This window comes from Arachis hypogaea, chromosome 3 (genome assembly GCF_003086295.3).
Source record: "Arachis hypogaea cultivar Tifrunner chromosome 3, arahy.Tifrunner.gnm2.J5K5, whole genome shotgun sequence".
Taxonomy (NCBI): Eukaryota; Viridiplantae; Streptophyta; class Magnoliopsida; order Fabales; family Fabaceae; genus Arachis; species Arachis hypogaea.
In genome coordinates, this window is record NC_092038.1 from 142,615,546 (window position 1) to 142,637,471 (window position 21,926).

Genomic DNA, 21,926 nt, shown 5'->3' on the forward strand with positions numbered 1-21,926 from the left:
CTTTTTGCTAAACCTTCTCTTTCTTGCTTCTTTGGTGAACAGCTTAGGAGCTAAGCTTTTTCTCTCTCTCTTTCTCAGAGTTTTGACCGAGACAGGAAAAAGTGAACGTTGTTTTGGAAGCAAAGTGGAGGGATTTGCCTTGAGTGATATCAAATCGGGTTTGGGTTCAATTAGATTCATTTAGCCCGTTTTGATTTCTTTGCTTTGTTTCTTTTGAGCTTCCTTTGGATTGTAGCCCACCAGCCTTGTTTATATTTTTCATCCACTTGAGCTGCTGCTTCAGATTGATTTTTGGCCTGCAACACAACACCAAAATAATCAAAACTGATTGGGTAATTAGCCCAATAATCTAATGTTTGTCATCATCAATTATGTTAGTTAATTTCTTAACTCAACAATTGGGCTTTTGGACCATCACCACGATCGACAACCAAGTTGAGTATGTGAATTATCAAATAAAACCGGCCTATAGGAGGCTGGTTGTTTGCCTTTTTTACTTCAGCCACTCGGTTTGCTAACATATTTCATCGCTTCTGCGCCATTGGCTTTGCCTCCGCCTTCACGGCAAGTTAGTGGGACATGAAACCAGGGTCCAGGCCCAGCATGTCCGCTGGGGTCCACGTGAAGAGATCCCTGTTTTCTCTCAAGGGAGATGCTAGGGGAGCTTTTAGTTCATACGGCAAGCTTTGTTTCGGTTCTGGCCTGGGACATTTTTTTATCCTTGCATGTAGATTTGCCACGAATATTCCTGTTGCGTCACAAGATTTTTTTCGAATGCTCAGGCTGGTGTGATCACAGGCTACTGTCGCTTCTAAACCGCCATATATGGTTCCAATTGCATTGTCGTCTGCCCAAAACTTCATGGTTAGGTATCTTGTGAATACCGCCGCGTAGAAGTCTTTGAGCGTCTTTCTGCCCAAAATGACATTGCATGCGGTTGTGTCTTTGAAGACGACAAAGTCGGCCATGACAATTTGCCTCTTGACCCTCTTTCCTACGCTGAGAGGGAGCTTGACTGCCCTGTCTGGCTTGATGAAGAAGTCTCCCAGGCCCACCACCCTATTCTGGTGTGTGTGGAGGTCATAGTCACGGAGCCCGAGGGCGTCGAAGGTGTTCCTAAACAGGATATTTGAATCGGCGCCCGTGTTTACCAGTATCCTCTTTACGAGCCCGGATCCTATCCTGACTATAATAACCATGGGCGGGTCATCGGTAACGTCCTGGATCCGACAATTATGTGATCAAAATGTGAAATCGGGAAAGGTTGGTGGCGTGCAGTGTTCTGCGGCTATTGTCGCAAGGATCTTAAGCTCTTTCTTCTGGGAGGCCTTTGACTTCTCGCTTGACCTCCCAACCACCACATTGACTACGATGGTGGAGTCCACCTCGGCTTCCTCCCTTGATGGTAGTCTACCTGCTTGGGGGTTGCGGCCCTCTCCCATATTTGGGGATCTCCCTCTCGCGGATTTCCGAGGTTCGTGTATTATTTTTGCGAATTCCAAAAGTTTTTCATCACGGATGGCTTGCTCCATTTTCGTGTTCTTCAATAATAAAGATTCGTCGCCAAAAGTACTACCACAACTTAGAGATAATGGACCGAATATTTTTTGGAGTAAACCTATGTTCTTAGTTCTTCATTAAGGTTTCAAAACTCTATGCAATTTCTAGATATAAAAGGAATAAAGGATTTAAAATTTAATCTTTTTATAATTTAAATTTAAAATTAAATATTTTATCTCACATTTGTCTATCTATTTTATCTATATAAAAGTTGATACCAAAATTATTCTATATTCAAATAATGACATATGGATTCTTTAAAATGTTGCTATGTCAGCATATTAGTATAGATGTAATTTTATTATGAAATCAAATATATTTTTTCCTTTCAATCTCAATATTAATTCTTGTAACAATTTTTATAATAATTAGCAAAATAATTCTTATAATTAAAATTCCATTTTAATAATGTTAAATGTCTTTTTCATTATTCAATTCATATTTTATAACGGTTCTCATAATAATTAACAAAGTTTTTTTTTATGTAAAGTATCATATATGTTGGATCTTAAATTGTAGATTAAAGTATCTTCAATTTTGTTTAGAGGCACATGAAATATTTTTTTTTGGGTGACGAAAAAATATCAAACGAACAAACAAAAAAGGAAAAAAAAAAAAACAAAGAACTGCTTAAGAAGAAGGGTAGTTCTACTAAATGTTACTCTCAAACTCCTTTCAAGTTAACAGAAGCTCCACATTGTGAGAAAGAGTCCTCATCACCGTCTTTACCATGATGTCTGCTACTGTATTTGCATCTTTTAAGATCAACCGAAAATCAACTCGCCATTTGATATCCCAGATTTTCATCACCAAAGGATCAACAAAACTAGAACAATCCTAAAGATTATTGACAAGAGTAAAGGTCTCCACACAATCTGTCTCACAAATAACATTGAGAAATGCTAGGGGACCAGCAATTTTGATGTTTTGTAACCATCAATTGGCCATCAATAATATTTTTAATGGTGTGAGATTACATCTAATGGTGGGAGATCACTCACTTTTGTTTTGATGGTTAAGTGCTGGCCAGAAAACACAAAAATTGCTGGCCCCCTAGACTTTTCCAATAACATTTTTATGCCCCAAGTCGCAGGCTAGAAGATATCCTCTCCAAATAGCGAACAACTCTCCTTACAGAATATTATGACTCTCAATTGTTTCCAAACAATCTCGTTGCCAACTTTCATTTCAATCTCTGGTAACACAGGCAAAACTAATCCGAGCACCATTATCAGGGTAACTAATATCATAATTAATCTTAAAAGTATCCATCGAGGGAGATCCAAGCGCCACTAATAGTAGAGAGAATATACACTCATTGCAACTCAAAAATATTCCAAAGTTTCTTTTTCAAGGACAAAAACCATACTAGCTTAGTCACCTTATTAGTGGACCAAGACTCATGAAATGAAAAATCTCATTATTCTTGAAACACCAAATCCACCAAAGACTAGAAAAAAATTTAAAAAGATGTTGTTTGCCATAAAATAAGAACCATACTATTGCTAATTCCTAATTTTAGACTATTACAATCAATTTTATGTCTAATAATCCAATTTTTTTTGCATGCACTTTAATAGTATTATAAAATACACAAGTAACTATAATAATGTTAGATAAAATTATAACTTGCATTCCATCTTTACAATGTTTAATTTTGAATTGATTCAAACTAAAATAATATTCAATGTTATTTTATTTTATTTAAATATTTATATTTTAATTTTATCCAATAAAAAATACAATTTATTTATACTTATCAAAATAGTTGATAATATAAATATAAAAGGTTTTAATTTTCGAAACATAAATTAGTAAAAATAACTTTAGAGATTATACAAATAATTACCTTACATAAAATCTTAAAATATTTATAATCCATATTTTTAGGTAATTAAATTTTCATAATTTCAAAAAATATATATTTTTAAAAAAGTATTTATCATTTGTATTTAAAATTATTTTTATAATATTTATTAATCACCTTTATTATTTATTTGAATGAACAACAAAAGAGACATATCACTCAGAGTCATTGTACCAGCTTGGACCAAAATTCCCCACATATGCAGTAACACTAACGGAGTCCCATGTTCACGACCAGAAAGGTGAACGTGTTCATCGGAGCAAATAAATAGTGTGTACGCATGACTTATTAAATGATTTAGAGTGAATATATCATTTGGTTCCTGACAATTATCTGGAAAGGATAACGAAGTCTCTAAGAAAAAAAAATACCCAATCCGACTCCTGATTTTTTTTTGGCACAGAAGCCTCATTGTCCTTTCGAGGTAATTATCAGAGGCTGAGTTGGATTTTTTTTTGTCAAATGACTCGTTATCTTTTAAGTAATTGTCAGGACCGTTTTGGATTTTTCTCAATAATATTTAGGTATAATTCTATCCAGAGCGTGTGAATTTTTAGGTGTATTTTTATCCATTGTTTCAAAGAGAATATACACAGGAAAATGCCGCGGAATCCTCACCCACCAAGGTAGGAGGATCGCGAAACAGCTGCTTTGGTAACACTGTGTCCGCTGTTTCAGGCGGAAAGAACAAGAAGCCACTCATGAAAGTGATGGATGATGATGATGATGATGATGAATATGTGCTTTGTGGCAAGTGTGGTGGGGTATGGAAGTGAAGGAGCTCCACAGCAGGACAGGCCAGACCATGTTTAATTTACAGTTCAGACTTCAGAGTGCATAACTGATCATGAAAAGTTTTCAAAATTCAAAACAAAACAAGATCCTAAGAAACTAAGATTCTAGAGATAGTTATGCTTTGGACTCGAATGAATGTGCAAGCTACTGTTATGTACTTATGTGGGATACACGTGTAACTAACTAACATTGACACTTATACTGTCAGTAACTCCAAAATTCTTCATATCCAATACAAAACGAAATGCTATTCATTGATGAGGTAAACCAGTTCCACAGTAAAGGTTGTGTTTTTCTGAATAAAAAATAAAGCATCATCAGGGTCTTAAAAAATTGGATAAATTATTTCAAATACCAAACATTTTATTTTGATTTCTTTTATGATTTATGGACAGGTGACCCCAAAGCTCAAAATCTAAAATTGTCATATATTACACCATGTATAATCAATAATTCAATAATTATGCATAAGAACATGGTAGGTCTCAATTTCTTTGGTATATATGATATGACCTTCTCCACCATTAGTGGCTCTCCACCAACTTTATTCCAACCGTTTTTCATTACCATTTCATTTGATGGCCCACATTTACTGAGTGATTCTGTTATATTAAATCCAACTCTGAGTACATACATATACATATACACCACTAAAGTCATAACCTCCTAACTCTAACAGTAAATTCAGCATAAGTTGGAAGAGAAAGAGTTACTATTAACCAAACCAACTTTGAAACTTGGTGTTCTCTCCTCTTCTTTTTTTTTTTCCTTCAGGACTTACAACAACACACATTCTCTTCTGGGGTTGACAATGTCTACTGCTCTAGGAGCTGCCTCCACAACCAGGAATGTTCTCTTTGAAGCTAATTTAGATGAAGAGATCACAAACAAGGTTGGTAATGGTGGGGAACCAGGCCAGCTTCCTTACAGTGATGATGAAGAAGAAACTGATGAGGCAGAGGAAGAGGAAGATCCCAAGCTAGAATCTGACAAGGAAATGGATCCTCATCCTGGTCCTCAGTTCTCTCTCAAGGAGCATATTGACAAAGACAAAGTAAGACTTTCCAAAACCAAAATGCTTCAATTCCTTCACTCCTCAGCTTTGACTTTTTAAAACTATTCTTTGATGAAAATCTTTGTGCTTCTCAAAGGATGATGAGAGTCTGAGAAAATGGAAAGAGCAACTTCTTGGAAGTATTGATATGTCTGCTGTTGGAGGTACTTACATTTTCTTTTTCAGTCTCTTTCATCAAGCAATTCTACAAATGATTATTTCATTGGAGATAATGCATCATCAACCTGACAGGGACAGTACATCTGCACTTAAACATACATTTAAGTTCTATTTGTAACCTCATGTTTGGCTTTTTTGCAAGTCATGAAATTCTAAAAAGCGCCCTTTTCTTTCTGTTGAAAATCAGAGAATAAGGATCCAGAAGTGAAGATAGTGAGCCTCACAATCATATGCCCAGGAAGGCCTGATCAAATCTTGCCAATTCCATTTACTAATGATTCTAAGAAGAGTGTCTTCACCCTTAAGGAAGGGACCAAATTCAGCCTCAAATTCACCTTCATTGTCTCCAACAACCTTGTTTCCGGCCTCAAATACACTAATGTTGTTTGGAAAACTGGTGTTAGAGGTGAGGCATACACCTCCTTTCTTCTGTGTAGTGCAACATTAATTTAACCTACCATATTTAAATTGTCTTGGTTACATATTAATTTTCATGAAACAGTGGACAATATAAAAAAAATGTTGGGAACTTATAGCCCACAGCAGGAACCATATACATATGAACTAGAAGAAGAAACCACCCCTTCAGGATTCTTTGCTAGGGGAACCTATTCAGCAAGAACCAAAGTAAGAAACTTCAATCACAGGTACAACAAGGATTTACATTTTGTTTGATGAATGAGAAGAATTAACTAAATTTTCTTGCTGCAGTTTGTAGATGATGATAAAAAATGCTACTTGGATGCAAGTTATCAGTTTGAAATTCAGAAAAATTGGCCTACACCCCATTGAGACTCAATCTTGAGTAATCTATTGGTGGATTTGGTTCCCGTGATATCTTGTATCTTTTTCAGTGTCTGGTTGAAATTCAAATTTATGTTTATTAAATTCAGTTAGAGCAGTTAGTGCACATGCATGATGGTACATGGTACTACTATAATCCTCCCCTTATTATCTGCCATGGAACCTTTTTTTTTTCTTTTTCTTTTCATTTTAATAACTATAGACATTGCATTGCATTCATTCCACCAAAGATGCCTCCAAGAGTTAATTGTCATTATCTGCTAAGAGAGTGAAGGGTGGAAGTGTGGGGTGAAAGTGAACCCCATGTGGGATAATTAAAGAAATGGAAATCAAGAAGTATCTTCAACTACTGCCTTTTCTTTCTGAAGCAAATGGCCAAAAGTTTCATCAATTGCCTTGTGGTCCAATAGCTTTTCTGAAAATGATCACCACATGCTGTTTACTAACTATTGAAATCAGAAAAATAAATTAATAGAAGAGGATAGAAGCAGAATTTCCAATTGAATTATTTTGTAATGAAGACATCACTCAAAATTCCAACATACTGGCAACTAAATTTAACTTGAAACATTTTGCTGTTGCTTTGTGAGTTTCAGTTCTCCAAGATTTTGCCTAATTTGACCATTTTTGTCAATTGAGTGTTGCAAAATTCTACAAACAAAGAGGATTGGATTTGCCATATATTTCTTTACCCACATTCCCTGTATTCATATTCTTGGTGGGCATCAATGATTTGATATATGATAAATAATAAAGGCATTCCATCAAGCTTCCTTTCTTTCTAAGTAAAGATCAATAATTACTAAAATAATGATCACAATATCACTAAAAACCAACGAGTACCAATAGTTAACTACTTATCCATATAGGGAATATTAGGAATATTTCTTAGGAATCTATTGAGTCACGGGTTTATATAGCCTTGCACAATTCTGTGTTTATCTGTTGGAAAAGATTATTAAGGTCAATTAAATAAGTGCATGTGAAGGCAAGTGAAATCAGTCAAATTACACATGAATATAGTAGAGTAGGTTCAAGGTAGGATCACCCATCGAACATTTTATTCTTCAGTTCTTTCCAAATTTTTCTTTTCTCTTTTTGACAAGATATCATACGAAATAAGATGATATCATATTCAAGCTATTCAAGCATGGTGTTATCATATTTTGATGCAACGTATTGATTGGATTCAATTTGCGCTTTAACATTCTTTGTTTAATCTTTGCCACAAGATGGCTTATGATGGTTAAAACTTAAAACCCAACAAGATGTATTCAGATTCCAAAATTAGCTGAACAACCACATTAATTTTCTATTGCATGTTGACAACTCCCACTCACTTTTTGAGTTTATATACACTGTACAAAGCCTTTAGACAAAAAATATATACATGCAATCTGTAGTTTCCAAAAAAATTTATGATAATAAGCAACAACAAATGACAACAATGATAATATGATATTACTCTGGAAAGAGAAGAGCAGTGGCCAGGAATCAGCAGTAATCTAACAATGCAAACTTCACTTGTATTCCAATCTTACCGCCGTCCGTCACGAGCTTGGCAGCAGTTACTAACCAATGACCCGGAGCATCATGTGGCCCTCGCACAACCTCAGCTGTCTCCACATATTTAAGCAGTTTACCTGAGCGAACCGGCACAGGTGGACCCTCTGGATAAATACCGGAGTTTAGCGCTGCTGGAGCCTGCTTCCGTGGAGCAGTGTTGCTCTGTTGAGTGAATGAAAATGTTGTGCTCAAATTTGTGAAGAAAGAGAACTTTCTTGAACCCTCTGGTGCGCCAGCCCACTCTGACTTCCGGATACTGCAATTAGGTATATGCGTGAAGAGAAGACGCAGATGAAGCACATTCCTTGGCCAACTTCCTTTACTAAGGATTTGTGCCCCAGTTACAATATAAACACCACTCGAGCCATTCAACCAATTCGGGTCATGCTTAACTACTGATGTGCACACCTTTGAGAATCTCTTCCATCTGACTGGTTCCAGAAATTGGTTGCTGGATTCATGGTCATCGGACCCTCGCCACATAGATGCGGTTTGCAGGGTTGAGGTGCCAGAAGAAAGAACCATGGTATTTGGAAGGCTCGAAAGATGTTGTACATGTAATGCGAGTCTATCACATTTCCGGCCTTCCAAGTACAAGCGGAGACCAACCACAGGTTTTTGTTCAGTTACCACCTGGCATGTATAGAACACAATACTCTATGAGAAATAATGAAATATATGGTCAACAAGACAAGACTCAGGGCAAATAATGTAAATAATAAAATGAAGACAAAATCCCTACAAAGCTGTGAAGCCGATATTAGAAAGACTCTCAAAGAATAAACTCCTATGAGCATCTTTGCCCTTAGTGCCATGACTCCTGAAGACTAACATGAACCATCTTATACTATTATGTTTAGTACCATTTCGCCAATGGAGTTTCTTATAAGGAGGAAAAAGGAAGTTTCTGCCACAACTTTTTGGTCTGAATATGTATATCACAAGTCAGTTCCATAATCCAAAACATTTCTCACTGGATTTAAACCCTAATCCAACCTGATACCACTATTTCAGACTCCCACGAGAACTCTCCTTTGACAAAACCTGAGGTAAGATTTTGCATGAAAAGGGTTACCGCTAAGACAAATTGCCTAAATTTATAACACCCCATAAAAGTTTCACCCCATTTTACAACCCCCCCCCCCAAACAAAAAAAAAAAAAACCCATAGTTATTTATTTTCAGAGCAAAGTAAGAGTGAAGTCCAGCACAAGCAATAATATTTTGTACCTGTGTAGAGCTGATATGGAGCTTTGGTCCCATGAAACTAAATTGCAGGGAACAGGATGACGTCTTCGTCCGCTGATGCCTGAGAGGCAGCTCACAAAACATTGGCGCCCATTGCTTGGGAATTTGAAACTCTAAGAAATATTGTATATCTTCAAGAGGAGGCTTGTCTGTAGAGAACAAGTGAATCCGTTTAGTCATTTAGTGTTCAGTAATGTTGAGAGGAAAAAAATAGCACTATGCAAGAAATGATGGCTTTGCAACTTCATGTTTCGGAAAGCAAATATGATGAAGGTAACTTACTCATGTCTAATTTACATCATTCAAATGTGCACAATGTGTAGTTTAGTGCATAACTTAAAAAAACGTGCAAGATAGTCCATAAACTTATTAAAAGAGTGAAATGTTCCTCTTGACAGATGTCTATAGAAATTTCAATGGAATCAGTCATGTTATGCCTTTGGTCAGGATTTTATGGTCGCAATTTCTGACAGATTTTGGATAGAAATCAGTGACGATAGCCATTTTGCACACGTTTGTACATTTTTAAGGGGCTACAAGGCACATTGAGTCAAGATAAAGGTGTAAACTGCACTCTTCCCTAGTTTTTCTGTTGGAGCTCATCTATATCATGGTTAATCAACCGAAATGAGTAAAAGACAACAGATTTATGTGTATCACTGTTCGATATAAGAAGAACTTACAACGTAAATACAAGTTGATTGCATGGCTAAGATAGCCACTTCCAGGAATCCCAGTTAGAAGTGATGAAATAGGAACGAATTTGAAGAGGATTGCTTCAGGATTAGAAGGCACTGTCTGGAGCCAATTTGAGTGACTGTTCTTGAACATATCTCCTCCTCTTTTGGAGCAAATAATAGTGAGGCCCTGTTCCAACATAAAGCAATATATAGTCACATCCTAGTTCTTTTTCCTCTTTTCCCCTCTTTAAACTTCAAATGTAAACATATCCAATTTGAGGCTTACATCTTTGCTTGATGTTTCTGAAATAGTAGTGAACTGCATTGTGTTTGATTGCATCACACGATTAAAGACCTCAGGGACCTGCATGAATAGAAAGATTGCATTGACTTGTAAAGTAACAAACCAGTGAAACTGGTAAATTTGTAGATGATAAAGCAAAATACCTTCTGTTTGCCATCGGCTGTCTGCCTCTGTAGTAAAGAAGGACTCCTTACATCTGAAAACAGAAAATCTCCAAGATCTTCTAAATGTCTTCTGAGATCACCAGGAGAAATCTTTGAAGAATGCTTCTGTTTGACACAGATTACATCTTGACCACCAACAGCCATACCTACTACTATGTGTGTACCATATGTCTGAATGAACCTGCCTAACAAAATTCATCAGCATCACATACGAATCAACATAGAAACCCAAACTTAAACACCATATCAAACTGTCAAGATCACTCCACATCAACTGAAATGGGTGCTATCAATGTCGAAACTCTTTCATTACTCTGTTCGGCTCATCAACAAGACAACAACCGGTCTAAATTTCATAGGATCGCCAAAATGATGAATGTATAACAACCAACAACGAATTGAATTCAAGACACACAATATTTACACCAGGAATACAAAGATCAATTTAGTGAATTCACCACTCTACTTACTAAACATAGTAGGGGCGTGGTGTTTACCTAGACAATGCCGCCGGGTCCCATTGAGCAGGAACAGACTTCTTAACTTCCTCTTGCAGCACAAGTGGAGAAGCTGTTAGATGTAAATAGTAGAGCGAAATGAAATAACCATCAAAAGCAAGATACTTGATGTCAGCAGCATCCCTCAACCAGTCACCACTCAAATCAAAAAGAGCATTGAAATAGCCAGAAGGTATTTTCCCTTGCACTGCCGATTTCTGATTTAACAACTCAGACATCTGCAAGTTTAAAAAAGATTCAGATAGAGATCTTAAAACCCAAACATAGTGATATAACAAAGCTTTCTAACTGATTGGCATCTTACAAACGTAACAGAGAAGAAGATATAGAGAAAAAGGAGGACCTGGTTGAACTCAAGCACATCGGATTTGAACCTTATTCTATCCCCTTTATCACAACGAATGTCCTCAGAGACCCCTCTAATGGTGATGGAGGCTCCACCAGCTGCAGGGATCAAAATATCCCTCTTGTGCATTTCATCAAGCACCACCAACCTCTTCCCACCGCCTCCAACTCCCTTTGCAAACTTCAACCGAAAATCGCTCGCCAAGTCGAAACCTTTACCAAGACACTCCAAGGCCCTCATCTGAAACTGTGCACCTTCCTCTTCCACCGCCATCCCCGCAAATCAAAATCCAAACTTTCCAATAAAACAAGAAAACCCAGAGACCAGAACCAATAAAAAAATAAATAAAAGAAAAAGGGAAGACGAGTTGTTGGTTAAGCTAGGGTGCAATTAGGCAACAGTTCCTAGTGGGTTGGCAATGATTTTAATGCAAAGAAAAGGTGTTAGCTTTGGGGTTTAGGTGCAAATGGGTATCAGGTACTGATTACGGAGGATCCAGATGAAGGTTCGAGGAAGGAGAGAAGTTGGCGGTGTTGTGGTGAAAGAGTGATTAGTGAATGTTAAGTAAGGTTGTTTTTATGCTTGGAGAAACAAGAAACAGGAACGGGGGTGGTTGAGTAATTCCGAGTTGTGAAACTCTCAAGTCTGAACTGTGATTGTCAAGTGTTTGAGGATTTGACCGTGTCAACTCAACTCAAGTGTGTTTTTGTGTCTGTTTGTGGAAAAAATGAGAACAATTATGGATCAATCAACGGTCCATGTTTGAAATAGGGTGTCTGAATGTCAACTCAACTTTTGTGCTGTTGTTGAATCTTGCTGTTTATTGCTGTTTACTTTTACTCCTTTTTCTTACTCTCACATTGGACTATAGTCCATAGTAGATACGCTACCACCTTTGGAACTTGGAAGTTTCAAGTTAGAAGCATTAACACTGAAAATTGGCCACAAAGTGATTCCGGAAATTGTTGACCTTCATTAGTTCATTCTATTTCTAAAGATATTGCTTCCACTAATAACAAGTTAATTACAAATAGTGCAATAGAACCTTTCTAGTTTGAGAGTTTCTATTGTTGCGAGGTTAAATTTAATTAATTTTGTTTTAAGTTTATATTATGAAATAATAGAATAGAACAAGTTTATATTATTTTAAGAGAAAATTTAAGGCTAACACTTTTATTAAAATTTGGCCAGTATTTAATGAGTAAAAGAAAAATGAATAATCCTACACTATTAGATATAATTTTACACCATTAAAAACACTAATGATAGCTAATTAATGACTATAAATTACAAAATCTGGTGACCCATAGCACTCTTCTTATTTTAAACTCTATTCCATTATAAGATATTACTAGAGATAGCTACCATGTCCCTATCCGCAAGTATCCACCCCGTCTCTACCCGCTCAAGACGGGTAATTATCCGCCCTGTACCGGAGTGGTTTTTTTATCGGGGCGGGGCGGGGGCCGGGTTTATATAATACCTGCCCCAGTATATATATAATATATATAATTTTAATATATAATATGTGTAATATATGTAAAATAATTAGTAGAATGATTAATAATATTGTATCATATTTAAATTTTTATTTTAATTTGTGTTATGTATATGATGATGGTTATATAAATTTTAAAATTTACTTTTATTTATTGAATTTTAATAATTATAGGAGTAGGGCGGGACGGGTTAGGATTTAACTTTTTACTACCCGTGGATAAGAGTGGAGCGAATAAGCTACGGGTTATTGTAGAGTAGAACGGGATTGGATAGAGCAAAAACCCGCTCCTACCCACCCCGTTGCCCCCTCTAGATATTACCGACCACTAGAGTTGTCAAACTGACTAACTTGACCCATTTAGACTTAGTCCGTTTAAATCTGTGGGTTAAATAGACTGGACTGTTTAAGCCCATTTCATTTGCAGATTATAATTTTTCAGTCTATTTCTGCTTATGGTCAATAGGTTAAATGGACTGACTTGTTTATTTTTTTATTTTATTGTTTGAAAAATATTTTAACAAAAAATATCACTTTTTGATTAAAAATCTTAAACAAGTTGTATTTTTTAGTTGATGAGTCAAATTTTTAGATTAAATCAATAAAAATATCAGTTAAAAGTGTTATTTAAAAAAAAAAACATAAAAAAAAATAAACGAACCATCTGTTTAGTTCGTAGACTAACCTATCATTTTTTTCTTCGAATTAATCGATACTTAATTTTAGAAACAAAATCCTTCCATTTAAATACCACTCTCTACTCATTCACATTCTTACGCTTATTCCTATTCCTATTCCGTAATGACGACAGGATGCTACAGCAAGGGGAGGATCACGCTTGGGAAAAAAATAAAACAAAACTAGTGTGTTCACCGAAGGAAGAAGGTTAGAAGTTAGAACGGAATAATATCCATTGGAAAGTCTAAACTTGCTAACTTGGTTTTCCCTTGAACTTTAGACTGAATTTTATGATATGTGTGATTGATTGAATTTCAGTTTGCAAACTTGACTTTCCAATCTTAACTTTGGTCAAACTTATTAGTGTCCCTATATTTTTGGTAATCTGTTGAATACTCTTTTAACTAATAGTGAGAGATCACATTTTATTCCCTCAATTGTTAAAAAAAATGAAGATAATCCATTCCCTATGAAATGAGATAGCTACAAAATTTTCAACACCTGTATAGCTGTATCAATTCTTTTTGTGTAAGACCAACAGTCCAATGTAAATTTACTTCTATGCATATGCAATTTCTCCTGCAAAAAATTCTAAAGGTTTATAAAAATTTATTATTTTTTATCATTATTTTTTATTATCAACTTAATTTCTTTAATTTAATAATCTAATAACATACTTTAATTTATATTTTTAAATATTTATGACTAATTAATAACCAAAAATAATAAATTCTAGTAGCCATCTAATATTTTTCTTCTCCAGCCATCGTTTTCTCTTGCAAAGTGCTTCACAATCCTTCGATAATATATATTTTAAGAAAAAAACTGATGGAAGAATTCCTATTAAATAACGGCTTACGTACTATACACCATCACTATTTTTTTTTTTAAATTAATGAAAATGGTCTCTTTCATCAAATTCAACTGGGCCTGACAACAAAGAGAAATTCGGATAAGCATCCTCCTCTTTCTTTTCTCTATGATGATTGATGACTTTATTTTTAGTTTTTTGAGTTTTGAGTTTTGACAGTATTCCTAACAAATACACCAAAGAGACTTGTTAAAATTACTAACAAAATAAATTTTAAACTTTCCAAGTCACTTATAAGAATAAAAGTTTAAAAACTTACTTTATTAAAATCCTTACAAGTAGATTTAGAGTATACTCGTTAAGAAAACCCTACTTATATTAATCACCAAGTACAGTTTTTTTTCCCTCTCATCATAACCCTTTTATAGGTAAATTTTAAAAGGACAAAAACAGATAAATAAAAAGGGCTATATATGTAAGAACTAAGAACAGTTCCCCAGCAATTGTTAATACTTAATAGTAGCTTTACCCTGTAAAGGCTTGTCCTAAACAACACTAATCACTAGTTTTAAGCATAATTGATAATACCATTAGAAACAATTCTAAAGCAAACCTAAGAACTTAGCATTAAACAGACAGTGGTTGTGATAAAATAATTATGGTAACCAAATCTCAAGGTCAACATAATGCACATGATGTACTTGGCCAGATCAACATATAATATTCCATGAAGGGGAAGTCGCAAGAAGTTAATAAAACACATTCTGTGCAAAAATGCATTACCAATCAGAGGAATTAACTTAATCAAGAACAAACTAAGTGCACATGTGACATTATATCGATTAAAGGCCTAAGAATATATCCAAGATTACGAAGTACACAAAATGCTATTCAGAATCTCTGCATTAATGGTTTCATAGCAAAGCCATGAAGGGATTGATTAGCACTTAGATAACAGGTAAAAATACTTGAAACTTAGGCCCCATCTTGCTGTATAAAGGGGTTGGCAATCTCATCTGTACCATCAGTTGGGGACACAAGCATGACAGCAGTTCCTCTACAAACCTGCAGTGCACCAGAAGCAGTCAAGTCCCTTGGTATTGAAATATCCAAAACAAAAACAAACTATAAAAAGAAAACAAATAAATAAATACATCTGCTTATTTAGTCATGTAAGTTCTATTTTTTATTTTCATTTTGCAGAAAATGATTTTGTGATATAATAATAAGGGATAAGTATTGTTTTGGTCCCTCACGTTGAGGGTCAGAATCGAACCCGTCCCCGATGTATATTTTGATTTAAAATCATCCTTAAAGTCATATTTAAATTTAAAATCGTCCTTTCTAATAAAATTTTTTAATTTATTCCTAAACTACCCTTATAAAAAAAATTATAAAATAAAAAAAAAAACAAAAAAAAACGCGTGGGGGTGGGGGGAGGGTATTCGAAGGGGAGGGAAAGGGGGGATCAGAGGAAAGGGGATGGGGAAAGGACGTGGGGGTGGGGATGGGGGAAGGGGAAAGGACGTGGGGGTGGGGGTGGGGGTGGTGGGAAGGGGAGATCAGAGGGGGAGGGGGACGGCGGCGGTGAAGGGAGAAGGGGGAAAGGACCCGGGGTGGGGGTGGGGGGAAGGGGAGAGGGGGAAGGGGACGGCGGTGGCAAAGTTTGGAGCCGCCGTTGCCGTGGTGGTCCCGTCGCTGTTGGAGATCGCCGCCTCTGCCTCGTCGCTTCTGCCTCGCCGTCTCTGCTCGCCGCCTCTGCTTCACCGCCTCGCCGCCTCTGCCTCTGCCTCGCCGCCTCGCCGCCTCTGCCTCGCCGTCTCTGCTCGCCGCCTCTGCTTCGCCGCCTCTGCCTCTGCTCGTCGCATCGCCGCCTCTGCTCTCCGCCTCTGCTCGCCGCCTCTGTCTCGCCTCTGCTTCCTTGCTTCTGTTTGGTGTTCTTTCTATTTTTGTTTGGTGGTGGTTGTGGTTGTGGTTGTGGTGTTGTTTCCTGCTTTCTTGGTGGTGGTCTTGGTGTTGGTGGTCGTGGTTGGTGGTGGTTGTGGTTGTGGTTGTGAGGGTGGGGGTGGATGGTGGTGGGAAGGGGAGACCGGGGGGTGGGGGAGGGGGAAAGGGGAGACCGAGGGTGGGGTGGAGGTGGGGGTGGCAGGAAGGGGAGACGGGGAGGGGGAGACCGGGGGTGGGGTGGGGGTGGCTGGAAGGGGAGACGGGGGTGGATGGTGGTGGGAAGGGGAGACCGGGGGGGAGGGGGGTGGGGGAGGGGGAAGGGGAGACGTGCGGGGGTGGGGGGGGGGAAGGGAGGGTATTTTTGTCCAAAAAAATAAAAAGGACGATTTTAATACGAAAAAAACACGTTAAGGACGATTTTAAATCAAAATATACATCGGGGACGGGTTCGATTCTGACCCTCAACGTGAGGGACCAAAATCGTACTTATCCCTAATAATAACTTCCCCTATAGACACTGCAAACTCCAAAATTGGTGGAATTTTAAACAATTAGCATATAAGGGTGTATGTAATGTAGGTAGCCTAGTCTAAATGCATCTATAGTCTTTAGATGTATTGCAATGAAATGCTCTTATTATAAAATGAACGAAGCTCTTTAAATTTTGCAGAAGCCTATTATTAATCTCTTCTATGAAGCATGGCATTCATAAAACGTTTGTTCCCCCTCCCCTTCCAATATGAACCTTACCGAAAGAGAGAGAGATTAAGTAATCAGGAGGCACACAAATGTTGACATGTCCTTCTTAGATCTTCATTTTTGCTTACATTTAATAATAAGCTTATAAGCTCTCATCAGTTTAACACAACTTATCCCACAACTGATAATTTTCCCTTTTCTTTATTCCAACTAAAAAACTCATCAGTTGAGGAGGAAAACCAACAAGGTTCAGGAAATTATTTTTCACATTCATGCATGAAATGTTGATTTTCAGACTGGATCAGCAAAATTTTACAAACAAGGTATAGTGTTGAAATGGAAGAAAACTTACAATTAAGCCAAGACGTCTGGTCTGATCAGTAGTTTTGAGAGGATCATCAGGATCTACAGCACGAGACAAATGCAATATTCATAATATATATATATATATATATTACAAGGCAGAAAATTTTTAGGAACAAGCCAACTTATTATTTTGGTAGAGAAAAAGGGAGAAGAGAAAATGAAAACACAAGTTCTACAGTGAACTCAATATTTGTATGGAAATCTTAATTTTGCTGTTTGATTTGATAAATCTGAAAGAAAGCATATGTAAAAAGATGATGGATTCAATGAAAATAAGCCCCACTTAAAGTGAGAACAAAGTCAAATATTTTAAAACCCAATGTTAATATTATTCAGCTTTCAGCACCAAAAAATTCTGTGCTAATTCTGCACATAGTTAGGGTTATTATTGATGGGCCTCTCACTCAAGTAAAATGGCAGTCTTGAGATATTTACATCATACAGTTTGATCATAGCTGCAGCGGAATTGAAGTTAAAGCATGCCAGTTAATAGCTCATTACTCATTCAGCCCTCAATCTCATGAATCAGTAAACATCCCTTTTCTTAATCCTCAAAAATTTGTGACACAAGAAAATTGATCTAGCTTAGTGTGGTAAATAATAAATTTAATGAAGAAACTTCTTGACAACAAAACAAATGATAAATCATTCTCCTAACTATTTCATTCAAAATAATGGCAACAAAGTTCACCAGATGCACATATTCTTTGCCCCTACCAAACTTCATTGTAAGATGCAACAATGCGAAAGTTACATTACAAAAGTTATTAGCATGATAAGAAAGTCAAAGCTTCAGAAGTACATACATGATAAATCGTTAAATTCATAAATAAAGAAATAGGGTCCACCTATTAGTTACCTCTTAGAAACTCTACAGCTTCATCTAGGACAAGGTTTAGCAACTGATCATAACCTTTGAGAGTTCCTGTCACTGTAATTCAACAAAGTAAAATGTAATGAAAGTATGTATAAGAGTCTGATGCCATTTTAATTCAAGAAAGATGCACAAAATCTCAACTTAGTATTGATTAGCAAATGTTCAAAAATTGCAGTTGAGCACTATTCATTTAAACTCAAAATGAACAGCAGTGGTTTAAAACCAAAAAAATGCCAAACTGACACGATTTTATTGTTCAGAAAGACAGGAACTACATCAAGATTCAAGAGTAAGCATTATTCTCCATGAGGAATTCACAATCTATAACCAGAATCAACGTTGGGAAACATTTACAATAATCATCCATACTGTGACTATGTTCAAATTGTTCACGTATCTAGCTTTAACACCAACGTACAAATATGAGACTAGTAAAACCATATCCAACCAAATAAAATAAAATAAACAATGAACCAAATACATACTTCAACAATAGTCAACCCAAATCATACATATTTTGACTTACAAATAAATTAAGGGGAAAAACAAAGGAAGAGGAGATAGGGTTTAACCTTGTCTGCCACCAGTGAGTTTAACCTGAACACCTTTGTCAACGAACTTCGCTAGGTCCAGAACAGTTTCTTTCCTTCCCGACTGTCAATTTTAAAATGGATTAAAAGAAATGAGACCTATTTCCCTTTGCCCTTTGTTGCGGAAAAGTTATTAGGTTTTAGAAAAGAGGGGATGTGTTGCCGGAGAACATACCATGGCTTGATTGAATTTGCAGCGGAGATAGCTTTGCTGGAAATGGTAATTTTCTGTGAAGAGAAAAGGGATTTGAGTTGCGGAATGATGCAGATGAAGATGAAGATGAAGAGGGAGAAGGAAGCTAAGCTCACACTCTCACTCACACCGTGTCTTCGAAGCAAAACTCTTCGCCACCACACTGAACTCAACCAACACTTTTTAGTTTTTACCCGTTTTTGGGAGTAAATCGTAAAATCACTCATTTTTAAAATTGATCTCTAATTTTTTTTTTTAATCAAATTCGTATTTAAAGATTTTAAATTGATCAGGTTAGAGTGTTAGTCATTTTATTATTTTTATTATTAATAGTATCAAAATTTATTAATATAATACATTAAGTAATATCACACATCACAACACACATCTAATAGTCTTAATTGACTATTAACATGATTAATTTATGAAATTAGATCAGATCAACTCTAAATTAAGAGATTCTAATCCCTCAGGTAGCATTTGGTGGAGAGACAGGGATGAAAAGATGAGACTGAAAGATAGAGACTAAGAGACAGGGATTGAAATAAATCTCAGTATTCTGTTTGGTGCAAACTGGGAGACAATAATTGAAACAAGAATGAAACTCTAATTTAATTTGCACAAAGGATAAAATTGGAATTAATTAGTTGAAATAAAAGTATTTTAAGTATAAAATGTTATTAAAGTTTCAGTCTCCATCTCTAAAAATTTTAGTCCCCTGTGTCCCTATTTTTGGAGGTACTAAAATACTGAAATTTTAGAGACAGAGACAGAAATTTTAGTACCAGACTCTGAACTAACAAACACGATACTGAGTCTCAGTCTATCAGTCTCTGTCTCAGTACCTCAAAACAAACGCTACCTAGGTAGCGTTTGGTGGAGAGATAGAGACGGCAAGACTGAGACTGAGAGACAGAGACTAAGAGACATGAATTGAAATAAATCTCAATATTCTGTTTGGTGCAAAATGGGAGACAGGAATTGAAACAAGAATAAAATTCTAATTTAATTTGCACAAAGGGTAAAATTGAAATTAATTAATTGAAATGAAAGTATTTTAGGTATAAAATGTTATTAAAGTTTCAGTCTCCATCTCTAAAAATTTCAGTCCCCTGTGTCCCTACTTTTTGGAGGTACTGAAATACTGAAATTTTAGAGATAGAGACAGAAATTTTAGTACCAGTCTCTGAACTAACAAATACGATACTGAGTCTCAGTCTCTCAATCTCTGTCTCAGTACCTCAAAAGAAACGCTACCTTTTTGTATCTTCTCTTTGGCTTGTTTAGCCTTCTTTGTATCCCTTGCGCCAATTACAACTCTCACTCCTCTCTTTGCTAACACTCTTGCTGTTTCAGCTCCAATTCCAGAACTTGCCCCTTTAATAATTTGATTTTAAAACATAATAAAAATATCTATTTTCTTTTTTACTAAAAATAGGAGACTCGAACCCACAACTTCTTAGATGAGTATAAGAAGAATATGTTATTTGAGCTATAACTCAAGTAATAAAATTTTATTTATTATATATTAAGTTATTGTTCTTATTCATTATGGGAATTAAGAAAAATAAAATACTAGGGGGAAATCCCTCACACATTATTATTATTATTTTGTTCTTAGATAGAGTTGCGTTACTTGTATATCTAAAATTGGATTAAAATAAAATTAAATTTAAATAACATAGATAGGGAGATCTAGTAGGTGTAGTGTGAACAAATGAAATTAAATTTAGAAGATGAAGAACACAAAAGAGACAAAATCATATCTTGTTGCGACCAAAAAGAAACGACCACCTTAAGTGGTACCCCTCACGTGCAATACTATTGTCTTCAACTTTATCAATGCCCAAAAAATAATCCAAATATACATAGAAATTTCTTGTAAAGAATTCCATCATTGAATTAGGTGGTGAATTAACATTAAATTTAATTTGGCCAATATAATTCTTCATTAAAAAACTTTCATACACATAAATAAAGATTCAAGTTCAACTATCCTTTGAGAAAGAACGATAATATAAGATTATAAGTTTGAATTGAACATTTCTAAATCTATATACACTATTAACAAACTCCTAATAATATGATCACTTTACATGCTCTAATCTGGAGAATTGGACAGAAAACTTCACATACAAGGCTAAGATTTAAAGGTTAGAGTCTAAAATTAAAAATTAAAAAAATTAATTGGTATTAACTGGAAAAAATTGACTACTCCCTAGTTAAACTCTATAATATAAGGTAGAAACTCAGGTGAAGTCGACTTCACGTGAAGTTGATATCTGAGAACCGTTAGATGATTTGACTGATTTGACTAAATTTTCATCCAACGACTCTCAGGTATCCAACGACTCAAGTGAAGTCGACTTCACTTGAGTTTTCACCATAATATAAATATTGTAACTAATTAAGGATGAATATATAAGACTTACCAGTTATAATAGCGGTTAGATTGGAAGAAGAAGAAGAATGTTGTTGATGAGTGACTTGTTCAGCAGTTGAATTTGAACCAAAAGTCCAAAACCACTTGGCCCTGCAATTCCAGCTAAGTATCTTGTCCTTTCATGGATTTATGCCTATGCTTTTCTTCCTTGCTTTTAGAATATACCTTAATATAGAGGTGTCCTTTGTGATGGCTTGGGAAAAGTCATGGTTATGGTGGCTAAGAGTGATGGACCTGTAATAATATGACGAGTATATACCCATTTTGGTCCTCAAAAAATTTTAAACTGGACATTTTAGTCCCCAACTAAAATTAATTAGTCGATTGGTCCCTAACAATTAACTCCGTCAGTCATTTAGGTCTTTAGCTCCGTCAACTCTAACGGAAGACAAAATGGTCCCTGAAAACGCTAACATGGGACAAAATGATCCCTGACAACTCTAACAAGGGACAAAATAATCCCTGACCCCTTTATTCGAAAACGACACTGTTCTTTCCCAATTTTCATCATATCTCGCATAATCCTAACATTCATACTCTCCTTCTTCACCTTCACAGTCTTCTTTTCCATCTTTTCCTTCCTCCTCTTTAGCTCAAAGATTAAGCCATGGTGTAATTGTCACACGTGTCGCACCTACCTCAATATGTCATGGACCACACACTTCCTAAATCTTTGTGACTGGTACATCCACCTCCTCTGTACTTCATCCACCAAAAGCATCCACTTCCATGTCTTTGA

At 35.9% G+C, this 21,926-nt stretch overlaps 3 protein-coding genes across 6 annotated transcripts; 1 reads left to right on the forward strand and 2 right to left on the reverse strand.

Moving 5' to 3' along the window:
- Positions 1 to 4,751: 4,751 nt before the first annotated feature.
- LOC112734875 (rho GDP-dissociation inhibitor 1) lies at positions 4,752 to 6,706 on the forward strand. Its single transcript, XM_025784389.3, has 5 exons — positions 4,752 to 5,276; positions 5,374 to 5,440; positions 5,644 to 5,862; positions 5,959 to 6,083; positions 6,168 to 6,706. The coding sequence occupies exons 1-5, from the start codon at positions 5,034 to 5,036 to the stop codon at positions 6,246 to 6,248; spliced, it is 735 nt and encodes a 244-aa protein (XP_025640174.1). The 5' UTR covers positions 4,752 to 5,033; the 3' UTR covers positions 6,249 to 6,706.
- An 841-nt stretch (positions 6,707 to 7,547) lies between these two features.
- LOC112734874 (MACPF domain-containing protein At1g14780) lies at positions 7,548 to 11,824 on the reverse strand. The gene is made up of 7 exons (XM_025784388.3): positions 11,083 to 11,824; positions 10,719 to 10,957; positions 10,201 to 10,402; positions 10,040 to 10,117; positions 9,757 to 9,940; positions 9,056 to 9,222; positions 7,548 to 8,459 (listed from the first exon to the last, which is right to left on the reverse strand). The coding sequence occupies exons 1-7, from the start codon at positions 11,356 to 11,358 to the stop codon at positions 7,755 to 7,757; spliced, it is 1,851 nt and encodes a 616-aa protein (XP_025640173.1). The 5' UTR covers positions 11,359 to 11,824; the 3' UTR covers positions 7,548 to 7,754.
- Positions 11,825 to 14,821: 2,997 nt separating this feature from the next.
- LOC112734876 (sm-like protein LSM7) lies at positions 14,822 to 21,414 on the reverse strand. 4 transcript variants are annotated; one of them, XM_072229050.1, is made up of 7 exons: positions 21,177 to 21,258; positions 20,002 to 20,121; positions 18,727 to 18,779; positions 18,534 to 18,615; positions 17,944 to 18,015; positions 17,071 to 17,123; positions 14,822 to 15,137 (listed from the first exon to the last, which is right to left on the reverse strand). In XM_072229050.1, the coding sequence occupies exons 3-7, from the start codon at positions 18,727 to 18,729 to the stop codon at positions 15,048 to 15,050; spliced, it is 300 nt and encodes a 99-aa protein (XP_072085151.1). In that variant the 5' UTR covers positions 18,730 to 18,779; positions 20,002 to 20,121; positions 21,177 to 21,258; the 3' UTR covers positions 14,822 to 15,047. The 4 variants fall into 4 exon arrangements, with proteins under 4 accessions (XP_072085151.1, XP_025640177.1, XP_025640178.1 ...); XM_025784392.3 differs by lacking the exon at positions 20,002 to 20,121 and having other exon boundaries at positions 21,177 to 21,414; XM_025784393.3 differs by lacking the exons at positions 20,002 to 20,121; positions 21,177 to 21,258 and adding an exon at positions 18,873 to 18,969.
- Positions 21,415 to 21,926: the final 512 nt, after the last annotated feature.